Consider the following 17251-nt stretch of genomic DNA (forward strand, 5'->3'; position numbering starts at 1 on the left):
GATCCGCTTGATAAAAGTGTCAACTTAAACCAGACCATTGATTCTATACCTGTAATGAAATATGTTTTGAAATATGCCATTGTCACAATTATAGTTTAACCATAATGGCCAATAGAAACTTGTTATGAAGAAGCAACTTTTCAAAACATTCGTCACCGGTGTTTGTGTGAAAGCCCCACACACTGCAATATTTAACAATTAGGCGCTGTTTCAGTCGAAATCAGGTCAAGGACACTGCTACAGAACATAGCAAACAAAATGAAAAATAAGGTGAAGGGGAAGTAACTGGTGTCGGTCGGGAACTTTTGTTTTTATCGCTTACATCATTGACAATGAAATGTTTTGCTACTGTTTGCAACACATGACACCTATTTTAGATTTTGATTTGTCTTATTTAGTTTTGATTTAATCTGTATATGTTATTGGTGGTTAATTTCTCAACGCCAATAAAATAGGACTATCTTTTATCTATATTTGATCTAAACCACAAGCGACATATGGGTTATTGGAAGCCATGTTTGTTGTTTGATATCAAGTGGGATAGTGGTGCAATTTAGGAAATATTGTCGAAGTTATCTCTTCATATCGGAATATTTCAACAAATAACAAAGGTGATTGATTTACGAATCTTTTAATTAATTCTACGGCCTTGCTTTACAGATAAAAAAGGAAAATGCATCAGTCCCTTTGTCTCCTAAAATCTGTGCTTTGAAATCTCGTCTGTTTACTCTCACGTAATATGACTGCATTCGTTGTTTGGTGGTTTGATAAGTCTCTCTCAGAGAGTTAACATCAAATGATTTCAAAAAGTAAATTTTATCAATTTCACATGCTCGTCAATGTATTAACGATTACCAATACTCCAATACGGTTATGATATTAATTGCTGACATTTCTTTTGCTATATTTTACTGTTTGTACTGAAATGCTTTCAGAAAAAATGCTATCTATTCCAGCAATGTGCAGAAACTCTAATATTCTAATCAGCTGATGTCAGTTACGGAAACATTTCTGGTTCGTTTCATTGAAAAAGGGGTCTAAATACAAACATGAAAGTTGACACAAAATTATTGCCTGCCTGGACACTATATTTTGCTATTTTGACAATTGCACAACAAGGTGCAGTTGTTGTATATGATTTATTATGATTGTTAATTATGTATGTTATGTGGATGATGTTTTCATGCAGGCATGACTTGTGAATGGGTGGGCAGCATTGTGTCTCTGGACTGTGGAGAGGCTCTAGGAACATATCAAGGCCAGGTGAGAAAAATCGACAATGCCACACAGGCTCTCACCATCTTCAAAGCCTACAGGAATGGTCTCAGGTGTGAAGTCCCAGAGCTAACAATCAAGTAAGTTAGCAGTCTCTCATGGGTTTTAATGCGTTTGTCGTATTTGATGTTGATTTGAAACTGTTGAATTGTTCTACATTTTGCAGAGACAAAATATGAACAAAATGGTATATATGGACATATGTGATCATGATGTTTGATTTGGTGTACATGTATGAATATATTTGAACATATTGAAGTTCTTTGAACATGTTGAACACGTTAAGCAAGTTGACGATCATTAGCCTGTGATGTTATCTTTGTTGTGACATACACACCTGTAAAATGTGTTATCAATGTCATTGATACTGTTTTGTCAACCAACTAGATGTAAGCTGTATGCTGTACATAGGTTTGTTTGTTGTTTAACGCCTCACTCAGCCGTATTCCAGCTATATGACGGCGGTTTGTAACTTACTCTAATCTACAGTGATTGACATCATGAGCATGAACATCTATCAGTCTATGCAAATGGGATATGCTGACATGCATTTATCACTCGATCCCGTTTACTGCCTCTTACGATAAGCAAGGGTTTTTGAAGACCAGTTGTAGCCCAGATCTTGTACACAAGTACGTCTATGGCCCAATAGTATCACATCTCTTATGGCCGCCAATATGATGTAATCATAGTCATCGTAGTAAACACATTCAGTTGGAATCTTCTTTTAATTCAGTGCTGGAGACATAAAAGATCTGAAAATTCTGAAGTCTCCATCTGAGGCAAGATGCTTGTTAAACAAGCAAGCCACACCATCAAAACTATCCAAAGAAGTTGAGGAGGCAGTCAATCCAACTTGTCCCTCTCCAGTCAAGGTCATTCAACCATCAAATCATATTTACACAAATGGCTATCACAATGGCAGACATAGTGCTAATGGACAGAGAATTACCCCTACCCGGGACTATCATGACTCCAATGGTCTCTACTATAACCATAGTGGAAGTGGAAGTGCCAGACACACACCTACCAGGGAACAGGGTGAGCAGAAAACGAGACGCAGTTCGTGTGAGTAAAGTCTTAATCGGTTGGCTGTATACTCCTAAGGGAAGTCAACTTTATCTTGATCAGCAGTGTCAGAAATTAAAAGAAGTGTTGGCGTGGTTGGGGTCCTTGAGATTTTCTACTGTATACATGCATAGCCTGGTTGTTAAAGAGTTTGATCATTGCAACAAAGGCCTGGGTTGATTCCCCTCATGAGCACAAATGTGAAGTCCATTTCTGGTGTCCCCTGCTGTGAAAATGCTGAAGAACCAACTCACTCACACATTCACTTTAACCTTTGTGTTATCAAGGATCCTTCTTAACTTTGAATATATGATGTGTATTAAAATTTAGGATACTTAGGATATTTAGGATATGCATGTTATGCATCATATGAAGTTGTTATATTTGCCAGTCCACAGGGACTGGCAGTCACATGGATTACCGATCCAAGCCTAATTTAACAGGTAAAGAACTGGTAATTACCAGTAAACTGGACACTGCTACTGGAGGTACTCGAAAGATCATGACCCATAGTTGCTCTCATGATACGTAGTACCATTGTTACTGAGTTGAGGCAATCATTCCGTAGAAAGGACAAAACATGCAGGAGAGCCAATGTGGGCATCCTTGCATACTGTTGTGGTGGGATATAAGTATATAAATAAGGGGAATACTCTGATTCCCTATATTTTTAAGGGGATTTCTATTATGGTATGATTCAATGCAGAGTTATTTGAATTGTATAACTAACACATTTAAATGAAGTTATTGATACATATTTGTTTTAGTCTCTGACTCTAAAGGCCGGAAGTCTACCACACCACGGAAGATTGATGGACGCAACAACATCAGGAAGAGTACACCACGTGAAGACTGTTTCAGTGCCCCAGTAGAATCTTTTCTGTCAAAAGAGTTTGACTTTGAAAAAAACCTAGCCTTGTTTGACAAAAAGGCTGTATTTGAGGAGATAGAAAACCAGTTTCCTGAGGTTGTGCGTGTGACAGACAAGAAGAGTGAGAAGTACCGCTGTGATGAGAATGTCCTGCAGTCTGGCCCTGTGCAGCTTAGTCAGATCCATGTCCCAGCATCAGGGGGCGGAGATTTTGTCACAGGTAGGCATACGTCATTGTGGCTAATGAATCGTATTGATCAGCATGGACCTATGTAGGTGGGTTAAGTCTATCAGCTATAATTGGTGTTAAGAATTGAGAGACACAGTGTTGAACAGTTCTACTGATTTGCCAACAGTGCCAACACATCGATTCAAAATGTTCTTTGAATGTTTTCATTTCGTACAGAAAAAAGCCCAATTGTTTCTGAACTCAGCAAAATTCATGTTCTATATCTCAAATTTACTGTCATATCTCTTAAAAATAAATTTTTGATGTATTTTGTGATACTTTGTGTGAGTTTATATGTAGATACTAAACTTGTCGTAAGAGGCGACCAACGGGATCTGGTGGTTAGGCTTGCTAATTTGCTTGATGCATGTCATCGAATACCAATTGCGTGGATCGATGCCCATGATTTCAGTCACTGGATTGTCTGGTCTAGACTCGATTATTTGCAGACCGCCAACATATAGCTGGAATATTGCTGAGTGAGGCGATTAGAAAAAAACAAACAAACTATGAATGACACATGTTGTTCTTTGACCTATTAACACCATGTGGTGATGACCCAGATGCCGGCTTGGTGGTGCCGAGTGTGACATATCAACTGCGAAACAAGATCTTGTCTACTGCTGAACAGTGTGGCCTGAGTGTGGACAGGCAGATTGAGATGGTTGGGAGGTCTGCCAGTGAGATGGTGCTTCAGTTGCTGGGGGGAAGTCACAGGTGCGTCTGACATTCCGCAGTAGCAGTGGTAGAAATTACTTATAAAAGATCTCATCATAACCCTTGTGTTAAAAGGAACAAATTTAGGCTCTCTGGATTCAAATACTACAGGACTAAATGTCAAGGACCTAAGGAACCTCCTAATTTTGAACACTGGGTAGGTATGGTAGGTTGTAGTGTCTGTCTAATGGAGCCCTAGGGTATGAGTGGCAGTAGTTCTAGTTACCTGAAAGAAGTATTAACTTGATAACAGGTGACAAGTAAACATGTGTCAGCATTGTCAGTGAAGAAAGTAGTACAGCGCCTTGACATTATCAATGTGACTTTGTGACCTCATGTCATGGCCTCAGGATGTTCATTTACAAACTTTCTTTACAACTACATGTACGTCAGATTAGTCTTCTTTTCTACATCTTGTTCTTGTTCCTGGCCGCAACAAAAGAGATGTTTCAGTATGAAAATGTATGAATGGTCGCCTCATCTGCTTGTGCTAACTACAGCCTGCACACCAAACCCAAATATTGAGCATCAGTGGTTTCAATTTGAACCCTAACTCACTCACTCACTCACTCAATTTGTGGTCTACCTTATTGAGTGCCATCATACCCAGACAGTTTGTGTGTGGATCGTGGCTCATGTTATTCCTATCCTTGACTTGTTTATGTACAAGCTGCTGTGATGTAGCTGGATTGTCTCACACTGTGATGTAAAACAACGTTCACTCAATCAGCTTACATCCATCTCAAGTTTCAACTGCCCACTCCCTGCATTGTTTTGATGGAAAATGTCGATATTTAGGATGACACTGAGCATAAACACTTGTTAACATGTTCATATGCTAAGCACCTTTCTATGATCATGGGTTCAAGTTGCCAGATTCAAACTGATTATGATTCTAGGTTTGTCAGCACCACCATACCTATCCTCGTGAGTTTCCACAAAGTGGTAAATGTCTAAGTCCTTCATCACTTCAGGCTTTCCTCCCATGTTAAATTAACTTGTCATGACATAACTCATATACTGTAAACAGCTGCATTTAACCAGACTCACGATTGTATATTTATTGCAGAGGAGGTCACTGGCTTCAACATAGTCAGAATGATTAGACTATCTCTGTTTTTGTTATCTTCAGTGTAACCTTAACATTGTTATTATGTTGTGAATGAAGTACTGTTTTGGTTATGCAGACTAAATCCCCAGAACGACCACCAGCTGCCAACTGTGATCGTGTTGTGTGGACCACACACGCAGGGAGCCCAGGGCATCAGCTGTGCAAGGCATCTTGCCAACCACAATGTTAAAACAATTGTTTTTGTGCCAAATTTTGTCCGTATGAACCAAATTCTGGAGAAGGAGCTCCAGCTTTTTGAATTTTGTGATGGGAAGAAAACTTCCAGTACCAAAGGTGATACACATTGAATTTAGTTAAGGACTAACATTTAATTAGTTAAGGACTAACATATTCTGTCTTGGGGGTGTAAAAGAACACCCAATGTTTTCATATAACTAGAGTTAATCAGTCATAGCTGGTGGGTATTGCACTTGCAACACACATCCTTCCGAAAGTGGGTGTTCTTTAACTTGTTTTGGGTATTTTTTGTAGGTATATGTATTTTTATGATGCAGATATTGTTATCTGAATGCTTTGCCTGAGTGTTAAAACTATTGGACAACTGCTGAGAATAGTCAGTCAGTTTTTCAAGCCAATATCTTCTGGCTGCGAGTAGGCTTTTCATACAATTAAGCTGCTGCCCTGTTTCAGAATATGCAGCCGTCAAAACTAACAGTTTTCGTCTGCTAGTCCTATGATGATAGCATATAGCAATCTCTTTAAAATGGCCAATTTCTACTGGTCCTTTAATATAATACCTAAACTATTGAGCAGTTTGGTTAGGACTAGAGGACTAGTGCTAATTTCTATTGCAGAAATTATGTTGATAATACTAAAATGTTCATCCCGTTTCTATTTGACTGTAGGAATATATATTTGTTTGTTTCTATTTAGAACTACCCACCATGCCCGACATGATAGTGAATGCCCTTGACAGCCATGAGAACCCCAATCTGAAGGACCAGTCGTGGTACAAAAGTCTGACAGAGTGGGCTCGCAACAAGCGTGCTCCCTGTCTTGCCATTGACCCACCCATAGAGGGAGCTGCACTGGACTCAAAATGGAGCCTGGGCATATGTCTTCCTCTGAGCCTGAAGAGTGCAGCGAGTCAGATGTACTTGTGTGATCTTGGTCTGCCCAAGAAGGTGTTTGTTGAATCAGGTGTTCGTTATGTGTCACCATTTAGTCACAAGTTTGTTATTCCACTTCACAGAAGATGATTGACAAGGAGGTAGCGTGGAACTGCCGATGTGCAATAATAGGGACACTGCACACCTATGTACTTACATGCACAGCTGTCTCCAACAGCTGGACCCTCAACATGTTTTACCTTCACCACTGATGGTTGTGCATATCTTCAGTTTTCAGGGAACATTAACACTCTAGGAGATGTATGACAGACATACCAAATACGTGGACAGCTGTACATGAACTGACTGAATCTTCAGGGTAACTTGTTACTCTGGCGTTCCTTGTGATTCGCTATGAAACAATGCTAAGTGCTTTGAGAGTCCCAATCTAAAATAGACTAGTTTTATAAACCACTATGGCAAAGAGATGATATGACTGTATATTTTATCCATGTTCATCTCTTTCAGTGTATTTGTGCATTTATGGTGCTGTATAAATTGTGACTAACACATGAGCTGATACCTACAATACTGTCCCTGCCATCTGAACACATGAATAGGGTATGCAGGTCCTGTCTCATTGTTGGCTGAGACTGTTCATTCTCTTCCTCAGTATGGGATTTTTTACTTTCAAAACATGTATTTTGTACAGTCAAGACAGACTATTAATCAGAATATATTTTATCAAAATGAACAACAGTGATAATAATTCAGCCCTATTCAGAGTTCAGAGTTCAGTGTTTGCTATTTTATCTCATGATGGAAGATTTACATGTAAAAAGTATTATTACCATTAAGCAAGATTATGTGACATGGTAATAGCACTATCTATCAATATCGGAAATGGATGCTCATCTGTTCTGTATGCAGTTTGTGGATTCTATTTTGATCTTTGAGCGGCAGTATTACACACTTTTGTCTCATAAACAGATGATATTATATTCATTAGAACAATCATTGATACAAACTGCTAAATAACTCAATGCTATTAAATAATGACTACCTGAAAGCATTGCTTAATGTTGGTTGGAGAAATCTTATTGATGAATCACTTTGTAACCAGTGCCATATAATGATGTATTTCTATTGACCCAAGAGGAGGTTACACTGACATCCAACATAAGATGTATTATTGTGATGAACGTTGACTTGTTTCTCATCATAGGAACATGTCGGTGTCTTTAAGCATACGATCTTGACATTTCATGTGTTTGACAAACCTCCAAATATTGTTGTTATTCTGAACAGGGAAAAGGCAATAGTCACTTTATCTTTTAACTCTTGTCATTGAAGTTATCATTTTAACAATTTTGGTTTTGCTTTAACCCATGTTCTGCTGACAGTATGAATTCTGAAAACAGAATATGGGTTACTGTTGTTTAACCCTTTAACATTTATCAATTAGCTGAACACAAATTCTGATGCCAGTTTGTTAAAAAATGTGATAGTTTCTACAAATATATTTGTCATGTTTTGTAACTTATTTGGAACATGTTTTATCTTGTTTGAATTCTATGTCCCCACAGGTCCCTTTGTTCACAATGATTAACCCATGTCAAAATCTTTTAGATAATGAATTTCCCGTTCAAAGTAGAAATATGAAGATGAATGTTCAGCTAATTGGAAGTTTTCATTTGAATTTAACTAACAAAATGTTGATTTATTTAAACATGTTGATATGTGTGATATATTTTAACAATGTTTGGATTATTTCGGAATATTCTGTGTACAGTTTATGCCATTTTTGATTTGAATATTGACATGAATAGCCGAGACCATTACTATTGTTACTGTGGGCAATTTTACCATCTGACCCATTGTATGATAAGGAGTGTATATAAATGTACTTCATATTGGAACATTCCATGATATCTGTCGTGACCAACATTTATGTCACTAGGGTGGTGCAACATATATTCAGATATTCAGCAACTACTGCTGTTTGTTTCTCAACAATATGTTCATCATGGCCACATGGAGTGTAGTGGTGTATTTCCTATTTATGAGGCTATGTGTCAAGTTAAGAATACTAAACCGGTATATTTGTTATTCAAGTGCTTGTGATGTATGTAATATATCCACTACATTGTTTCCTTATCATTGATTCCACAACATGAAACTTAGTTTTGTTTTGATCATATAAAGTGTATATTTGTCAGCCCAGCTGAGGTGTGTCAAGTATACTGTTGATGTATAGCACACATCCATACAATGTATGTTCTAGGTTAATCAATATCTTCATAGATGAAATGTGCTTGTGCATGTTTTTACTATATAATAGATACAAGTTTATTCATATGTTCCTAATCGCAGATGCTTAATGACATTAGAATTCTAAGTTATTATTTTTTTCATCTGTCCAAGAACTTCAGAATCTGGCTAACTGTTCAGGAATTGCACAATCTAATGGAATAGTAAAGTATTATCACTTATAGAAAGTTTAGGTTTGATAAGATTTGAACAATAGGATATACAGGGCTACAATCACTTATTAATCTCTCTTGTGAATGAAGGAATTTTGCAGATCTTGATCACTGACAAGACCTACGCTTCTTCACAAGACTAACACAATCCAATATCCAAGGATTCTTTGTGGTAGCAAACAAGAATGCATTCTCTGTTGTAGTGTGTATGAGTCTTTGGCCCTGGTGCAGGTAATCACTCTGCCATTGATGGTTCCAGCACAATGGCGGAACCGCTGATTCTGCAGAATGTGATTTAACCAAATAATTCCAGTGTGTCTTCTAACAAGCAGAATTTGGAAAAAATGAATGAAAACAGCAGCAGTTAGTAGCTTACCACAATAGACAATCATGGTTATAGAAATCCACAGTTGTAAAACACAGTCCAAAACAAAATTTGGTTACTAGGTCCTTTTATCAAATTTATATGCCTCTAGAAACAGTAGGTAAGTTATCATTGACAGGATATTCACACCTTTGCAGATGGAGTTTGCCAAAAGAAATTACAATTTAAAGTGTCTTTTCTGTTAAGGTGGGATAGAAATAGAGTCAGCTTGACAAGACTATATCTGTTTTATATTCCAGAATCAGATGCTTATGTTCTGGAGCAAAAAATAGGTTAAGAATTGCAATCAATCAGTTGTATATTGTAGCAATTGTTCTATATACAGCCTATCTGAATGCCCTCAATGAGCCTTGTACAGCTTGCATGTTGAAGGAATCTGCTGATCATGGTCTTGTGAATACAGACAGTGACCACACTATAAAAATGCTTATCTGAGACTTTCGGTCGAGCAAAAATAGTTTCACATGTGTACGATAGTTTATATGTATTTGATCCTTGTACAGCTCTGAAAATGCCAAAATATCACATTTAGCAACTGAATAACTATACCATTTTGTAGACAATATTGTAGAGGGACTCATTTTCTTTTGACTATTTTCACCATTCTAACTTTTAGCAGAACCTTGAACATATTCATATTTGCAAATGATCTATATTTTACATTAACACAAAACACACAAAAATATTTATCAATATGAATATGTTCAGTTTTACTGATGTATGTATTCTGATGGCATGAGCCACCTATGCAGTATTGTTTTGAAGGCTACAATTGTTGTGTATGTAAGTGATGGAAGGAGAGTGCTTCAGTATGTTGTGGATACATGTTTTGTGATGTTTGGAACTTTGAAAATGAATTTCTTGGGGGAGTCATGAATATTATGTATTCTGTGATTGAGGTATATGCAATTTGTGAAAGATTTCTCAATATTTTTACAAAAAAATGATGTCTTTATATACAGGCATTGAAAAAAAAGTAGACAAAAATTGTTTTCTTTTAATGACAGATAAGCAAGCCATGTGACATTTCGATTTGTTTGTAGATTTATGATTGCTTGTACTGTTTTGAACTTCATCGTTGATTGAAGTTATTTTGTTTTGACCACTGCCATGTTCATGTACTAAGGATAGTATGGACTAGATTTAGAGTGACACGTTTTCCAAGTAGGAATCCTGACAGCCATGGCAATGGAGGATAGTTGATGTCGTTGTATTGAAAGAAAATGTATTGAAAGCTTGAGACATCCAGCTTCAAAGAAGATGAAAGAAGTGACAAGACCTTCTTAGGAAAGGGAATTGCTACACAAGAAAGTGTTGGAAGAACTCATGTGTTCCAGAACTCATTTTGATCATGAACTCTAAAAGAGAAGCATGATCACTGAAGAAATGAGATCAGTGCTCTGTTACTGCATGTACAGCTGACATGTGTTGGCTTATTGAACAGAACACAGCTTTATGTACAGAACAGACAGCAACCTGCTTGTTCTGTCTTGTCAATAGTAGGTCCTGGTGGCCACTGAAGCTCCATGGTTTGTGTAGAATGTTATTTTAGGATGAATTATCACAAATATATATATTTATGTACTAAAATGTGGAGTGTGCTGGACATGCTATCTTGGCTCCTTGGTCCTGCCAGTTTCTTTCCACTCTCTCAATGGCAACTCTAGTTGCCGTGACCCAGGAATATTTCCACCATCTATGGGAACACATGAACAAATCACGCGTTTCTGCATTTCAAGTTGGGTCTCATATTATCACAATACAATCAGGATCAGAAAAGGAAAGAGTAATTTCTTAAAAATATCTTGCCAAAGGTATTATTATTAGGCAGAATAAACTGTGATAATAACAATCTCACCTCCTCCATCCTCCAACCTAGATTTGAGTATTGTAATTAACATTGAAGGGATAATGACTATGTGTCCCTTGTCAGTGTAATAACAGTTGAGGGTGTAGGGACCAAGGAGAACTTTGAATATTTATGTGACATATTGAATATATGAGTGAAAGGTTGAAAACAAGTGATTGATTAAATGCTAGAGAAACCAAACTTGCAGAATACCAGGCATTAACTGAGGAAGACAATTGTGACAAGACCGTGGTGTGCTGAGGGTTGAATGACTGAGGCACTGGGTCATGATGACCTGGTGTTCCAAGTAAATGTCCTTCATTGAACCTTTGTGTTCAGTGACAGGCAGCAACATGCCCAATACCTTGTCAGCAATGGACGCTTTCATCAATGCCTGTAAGAGTTGGTGCTTAGTTACCAGGTGTCCTGTGTTAATCTACATTTCATACCTGGATGGGTGTTGTTTGACTTACGGTATGGTTCAAGTGTTTGACAGATGTAGGTATGTAACCACGGTAACATGTTCGTATGTGCATGGTGGTGCCTGATGCTTGTCAGGGTGTAGTGTCTTAGATTTATTGACTCATGGGTCTTTCAATCAGTCAAATCAAACGTAACCAAGCTTGTTCACAACTACGATGGGATAGCCTCTACAGCTGGTTATCATAAGACAAAAAATATGTTGTCAGGTGTGTGTATTACAATTCATCATGTTCATAGGTGTCGTATTCTATGAATATTTTCATTGACATATAAATGCTCATGCATACCTAGGTGGAGAATGCCAGTGCCTTTTGCTTTAATTTCAGTGTCATGCTTAGTGGAAAAGACTGAACGTTCCCCATGTTTGTATTTACAAAATTGCTGGCACAGTTGCAATATTCTTTGGTCAGTTTGTATATGAGTCACATTGTTGATTACATGAATGATGAATGATGAATGTTGAGGTCACAAGAGCTGAGTCATTGCCATGTTAACTTGCCTGATGAGAAGTGTACTTGCTGGAAATGTGAAGGTTGGATTCCACGTAATTGTGGACTGAATGTGAGACACGCGCCTCAGGTTAAGGGTGAAGCAGGACAGACATGGCTGTGTGTGGTCATAGCCTACTAGCTATTCAACTTCCACCAATGAAGTGCTGTGTTTGTTTTAGAAGAACAGTATGGGCCCTGAAAGAAACATTTTGTGTATTATCAGATCGACCAGTACAGCAGAGGATGTGTACAAGCAATGAGTTTGCAAAATAGAGTGTATTTGCCAAGTATGTTTCTATATCCTAAATATACACAGGAAGTAGGAATAACAGTGAATAATGGGAGCCTTCATTACCCTCGTGTTTCAGTATCGTAAATATCATATATTAGGAATAAAATAGTATTGTGCGAGCCTTTGGCAAGTTAAATACATGTTATTTTTTTAGATATATCTATTATAGATATGTGATATGTGTACTTATGATACGGAAACATGAGCATTGTTGAGTGTAATAAGTTACATATTGTCATTCTCAAAATAGTTGATGTTTGAGATGTTATTTCCCTGAAGTAGCTTTAGAAACCATGTATAAATACAATGATTGAGTGAAGCGCCCAATTTATGTTATAGTATCAAATGGCTGGTAGCCAAGTTTGTCAACAGAAACATAGACGCATTTGAAAACTTTGTATGAACTTGTTGGGAACGTTATTCAGTAGTGTCCTGGGAAAGAATGCATTGCATGGATGTATGGAACTTGAAAGTAGTACTTCATTTGTATATTTATTGGATCGTGATACAAAGTTTATCGGATTGGCTTTTCTCATCAATAACTCTAGCCATTATGTGATGAGTATTGCTTGTTGAAAAATTGTAAACGGACATTGGCTAGAAGCTTACTATTGTAGTATCCCATTGACTTCATGCAGACCATGTCATCTCTATGTCGGTGTAATGTACAACCCGCCTATTCACTAACCAGCCACAGAAGATGGGATGGACCCTCAAGTCTTGTAGCAGTTCATGATATCATCCAGTCACTAGGGGCAAAACACAGAATGAGAACATTTTGTATGGGTATTGTGTGTCTTTACAATTTTTATAAACATGAAATATGTTGTCTTTGATGCTATTGTCATACAAATATATAGATTACCAGGGCCACAGGTACACACTGAGGAGGCAAAGATTAGCATTTCAGATAACACTGGTATTAATTGTGACTGATGGCAGCAGGTTAGATCTGTGAGGACTCGATGCCTCTAGGAGTTCTAGGCCAGGACTGTTGTTAAGATGCTAACATTGTTGACAGTAGGGTGTTCATGGTATAGACTATGCTTGATTATGCCTGGCTGGATGGCACCCACTCATAGTGTAGCCATTGGGATGTATCATGTCAAAATGTTCAATCTTTGTTTCTTTCAATGAATGTACTTGTTCAGAAATATCCTTTTCAACCCTTTTCACATGATAGTAATGACACCGTTCTGGAATCAATATCTTCACTTCCCATGAGTCCCAGCGACAATAGGAATTCATTTCAAACTGTCATTGTTTCATTGCTTTGTTTTGGTGACGTGATGACACATTATGAGTAGCATATGTTCTGGCAGCTAATGCTTTGGGAGAAGTATCTCCCTTTGATGCATCAAAGACAAGTAACCAAACTAAGGTAATTATGTGAATAAAATGTGACTAAAATGGCAATGGGCATTTGCTCATCAACTCAAAATCAAAACATGTTGCCTTAAAGTGCAGTGAAATATGTCACTTGTACAGAGTATTCAAAGTGATGTAGTGTTTTCCTGTTGACATAGTTATGGGGCTATGTTATTAGGGTATTTGCTCCGACTCGGCCATATGTTGCAATTGGTTTTATCATATTGAGGGAAGTTGTTGTTCACAGAAGACCATAGCTCTAGTTATCATGTGTGTCTATCTGTGAGGTTTTTTTATCTCATCTATTTTAATGATAGCTCTTTGACTTAGAGTTATGTTAGAGATTTTTGTGATGTGCATATATTTAAATGTACATGTAATAGTGATGGATAACTATGAAGAGGAAGTCCAGAGGGTCTTGTCATGTGCATATCAGTGTCTTCTTGCATGAAGAAAATATAAGCCAAAGAACTAATAAAATGGTCAGGACTATTATACAACAGATGATTGAAGCTGAAAGGTTACTGCCTTCTAGCTCATTGACACATGTCAGCCCTTTCAGGTGACAAGAGGCTTATGTTTTCTTCACACAACACGAATTGCGTCAAATTGAGACACTGACGCTGGGTCTACTTATTTTGTGGATATATTCTTAAAATGTTCTATATGCATATTTCAATGACTTATTGATGATTTAGATGTGTTGGTAGGAAGAGGATATTGTGTAAGTTCTCCTTGTTAGCGCAAGGTTAGGGAGGATCCAATCTCTCAAGCTCGGCACTCTGTACATATCCACCGTATGTTCCAATGATCTCTTACTACTGTATTACATGAAGTTACCATATATGTCGCAAGTTGTTTTACTTATGAACTTCCGGTCCTCATATCGTCATCCATCCTCAGAGATCAGTTTGATTACCTACACTGTCACTTCCACAAGCAGTCGTTTTTATTGCATATAAAAAAATATCCTGTAATAACAACCTCATTAATCTCAGATATATTACTCTGATACCTCACTGCTTTAAGTTTTAAGGACGTGTCCTTAGAAGGTCGCATCAGGCAGACAGTGAGTTAGGTTTGACCACCCTTTCTAAATGAAAGATGCATGGGTTCTTGAGCTAATCAGATGTCAGCTTTCTAAATGAAGGATGCATTGGTTCTTGAACCAATCTGATGTCAGCTTTCTAAATGAAGGATGCATTGGTTCTTGAGCCAATCGGATGTCAACTTTCTAAATGAAGGATGCATTGGTTCTTGAGCCAATCTGATGTCAGCTTTCTAAATGAAGGATTCATTGGTTCTTGAGCCAATCTGATGTCAGCTTTCTAAATGAAAGATGCATGGGCTCTTGAGCCAATCTGATGTCAGCTTTCTAAATGAAAGATGCATGGGTTCTTGAGCCAATCTGATGTCAGCTTTCTAAATGAAAGATGCATGGGTTCTTGAGCCAATCTGATGTCAGCTTTCTAAATGAAAGATGCATGGGTTCTTGAGCCAATCTGATGTCAGCTTTCTAAATGAAAGATGCATGGGTTCTTGAGCCAATCTGATGTCAGCTTTCTAAATGAAGGATTCATTGGTTCTTGAGCCAATCTGATGTCAGCTTTCTAAATGAAAGATGCATGGGCTCTTGAGCCAATCTGATGTCAGCTTTCTAAATGAAAGATGCATGGGCTCTTGAGCCAATCTGATGTCAGCTTTCTAAATGAAAGATGCATGGGTTCTTGAGCCAATCTGATGTCAGCTTTCTAAATGAAAGATGCATGGGTTCTTGAGCCAATCTGATGTCAGCTTTCTAAATGAAAGATGCATGGGTTCTTGAGCCAATCTGATGTCAGCTTTCTAAATGAAAGATGCATGGGCTCTTGTTCCTGAATGATTCTTCTTTGTTTTTTAAGCACCTTGATTTTGAAGTTTCGATTTGTGCAAATGAAAACCCTCACACAGCACAAATATTCCTTTGATGGTACTCCCTTTTGGCTGTAGGTGCCATGGACAGGATGTATAAGATATCCCCAACATAATAGGAGCAACACCTAATATTCCTCATTTCAGAACTAGTTGTTTTGGTTTGTTTTTGAGATACAGAAATCAGATATGCTGGGTACTGAGAATTTAGAAGCCTCGATGGCGAGGTGGATTAGAAAGTTCACCTGATGTTCACGCAGAGAGGTATTGTATCAGAATAAAAGATCTGATTTTAATGAGGTTGATGTAAAAATGCAGGCACATCTCTGGCTGATGTAACATCCTGGGAAGCTAATGGAAGGTAGTGTAGGCAATGAATCTGGGTGTGCAATGAATGGGGGATGACCCTTCCATTACCAGACACCTCTTTACCACTGTTTTGTCCATTCAGTACATTTAATGCTGTGCTGTTTTATGCTTCCACTTGACATGCTTGATCTAGTCTAGTTACATAGACTTGCACCGTTTGCAAAAAAGGCAGATTTATTCAGAAAACTTTTTAAAGTGAAAGTATTTTATTGTTAACTGTTTTATTTGTCTTTTGTTGGCTACCAGATGATTAAGGACTTGTCTTTTTGTTTGTATGTGTTTATATGTGTTTATAGTTTTGGTGGGGTTCTTTACAATTTGTGATTACCACTTTTGCCAAAATCGGCTTATCATGTACCCACAAAGGTACTAGTACAGGCGATCCTTTATCAGTCATGCCATTCTTCGTGTGTATCATCTGTATACTGAATGGCACATGCAAGACATCACCCAGTGGAACTAGTGACATTTAGCTGTACCCAGGCCATGTTTGGCTCACTATGTAGATAAGCTTCACATTCAGATGTGCACACCTGAGGTACCTCAAGACATTAAACATTATGATTTGGACTTCATCAACACCTCTTCTGTGACTAACTTATCCTTCCCCATCCCTCATTTCTGTCAGGACATCATTGACAGACGTCGTACCCTCATTCTCATCCTCATCCTTTCTTTTTGAGAGATAAATTTTCACAACTCAGAATGTCCTTCCATACTTGAAACTCAGAGTAGCTGGAAAGCAATATTCTCTCCTACATGTTCCAGATGCTAGGTGTTCACTGGATCAGTTGTCCATCCACATGGCCTTGCTTATGAAGCTGCCCCACAAATAATGACTCAACCCAAGGCTGCCGTGTTCCAAGCTGATAGACTTGGGTACTCATTATCTAATGCTTCATGCTCCTGATAATGAAGCTGATGATGAGTATGATAATGGAAAGGTTTTTTAAACTTATTTTCACATTGGTTTTCGAGCACGGGATTTTGTAATATGGACTTGGAACTTCATTACATATCACTGCAGCATAATCATCGAGGGGAACTAGTCTCGTCAGTCATTGTCACATTACATATGTTGCACTGAATATGCTATGTCATTTATCATTCATTATGTTCAGTTTGTTGATTGTCTGCCAATGGTTGGCATGTTTTTTTCTGTGGTGAAAACTTCATTTTTGACATCATGAGTCAACTCAGTGAGAAGGGTAACTACAGCATGAAGGTGCACATCTGTGTGGAATGTGTTAATGGAAGCAATGTTTGACTGCTTGTAACG

The 17251-nt window shown here is 37.8% G+C and overlaps 1 protein-coding gene across 2 annotated transcripts; it reads left to right on the forward strand.

Annotated features, from left to right (window-relative positions):
• The first annotated feature begins 495 nt into the window (after nt 1-495).
• On the forward strand, nt 496-15181 carry LOC124118909 (enhancer of mRNA-decapping protein 3-like). 2 transcript variants are annotated; one of them, XM_046481218.2, is made up of 7 exons: nt 496-611; nt 1190-1355; nt 2012-2343; nt 3111-3434; nt 4007-4160; nt 5348-5565; nt 6166-15181. In XM_046481218.2, the coding sequence occupies exons 2-7, from the start codon at nt 1192-1194 to the stop codon at nt 6489-6491; spliced, it is 1518 nt and encodes a 505-aa protein (XP_046337174.1). In that variant the 5' UTR covers nt 496-611; nt 1190-1191; the 3' UTR covers nt 6492-15181. The 2 variants fall into 2 exon arrangements, with proteins under 2 accessions (XP_046337174.1, XP_046337175.1); XM_046481219.2 differs by having other exon boundaries at nt 2012-2316.
• The last annotated feature ends 2070 nt before the right edge of the window (nt 15182-17251 follow it).

Source organism: Haliotis rufescens, unplaced genomic scaffold (assembly GCF_023055435.1).
Source record: "Haliotis rufescens isolate VD_foot unplaced genomic scaffold, xgHalRufe1.0.p SCAF_1, whole genome shotgun sequence".
NCBI classification, from domain to species: domain Eukaryota; kingdom Metazoa; phylum Mollusca; class Gastropoda; order Lepetellida; family Haliotidae; genus Haliotis; species Haliotis rufescens.

Bases quoted from the DNA above. Each gene is read 5' to 3' on its own strand.
- LOC124118909 (XM_046481218.2), top strand. From the start codon at position 1,192: ATGACTTGTGAATGGGTGGGCAGCATTGTGTCTCTGGACTGTGGAGAG. The intron at 1,356-2,011 runs GTAAGTTAGCAG...CTTTTAATTCAG, and splicing joins GTCCCAGAGCTAACAATCAA to TGCTGGAGACATAAAAGATC. The intron at 2,344-3,110 runs GTGAGTAAAGTC...TATTTGTTTTAG, and splicing joins GAAAACGAGACGCAGTTCGT to TCTCTGACTCTAAAGGCCGG.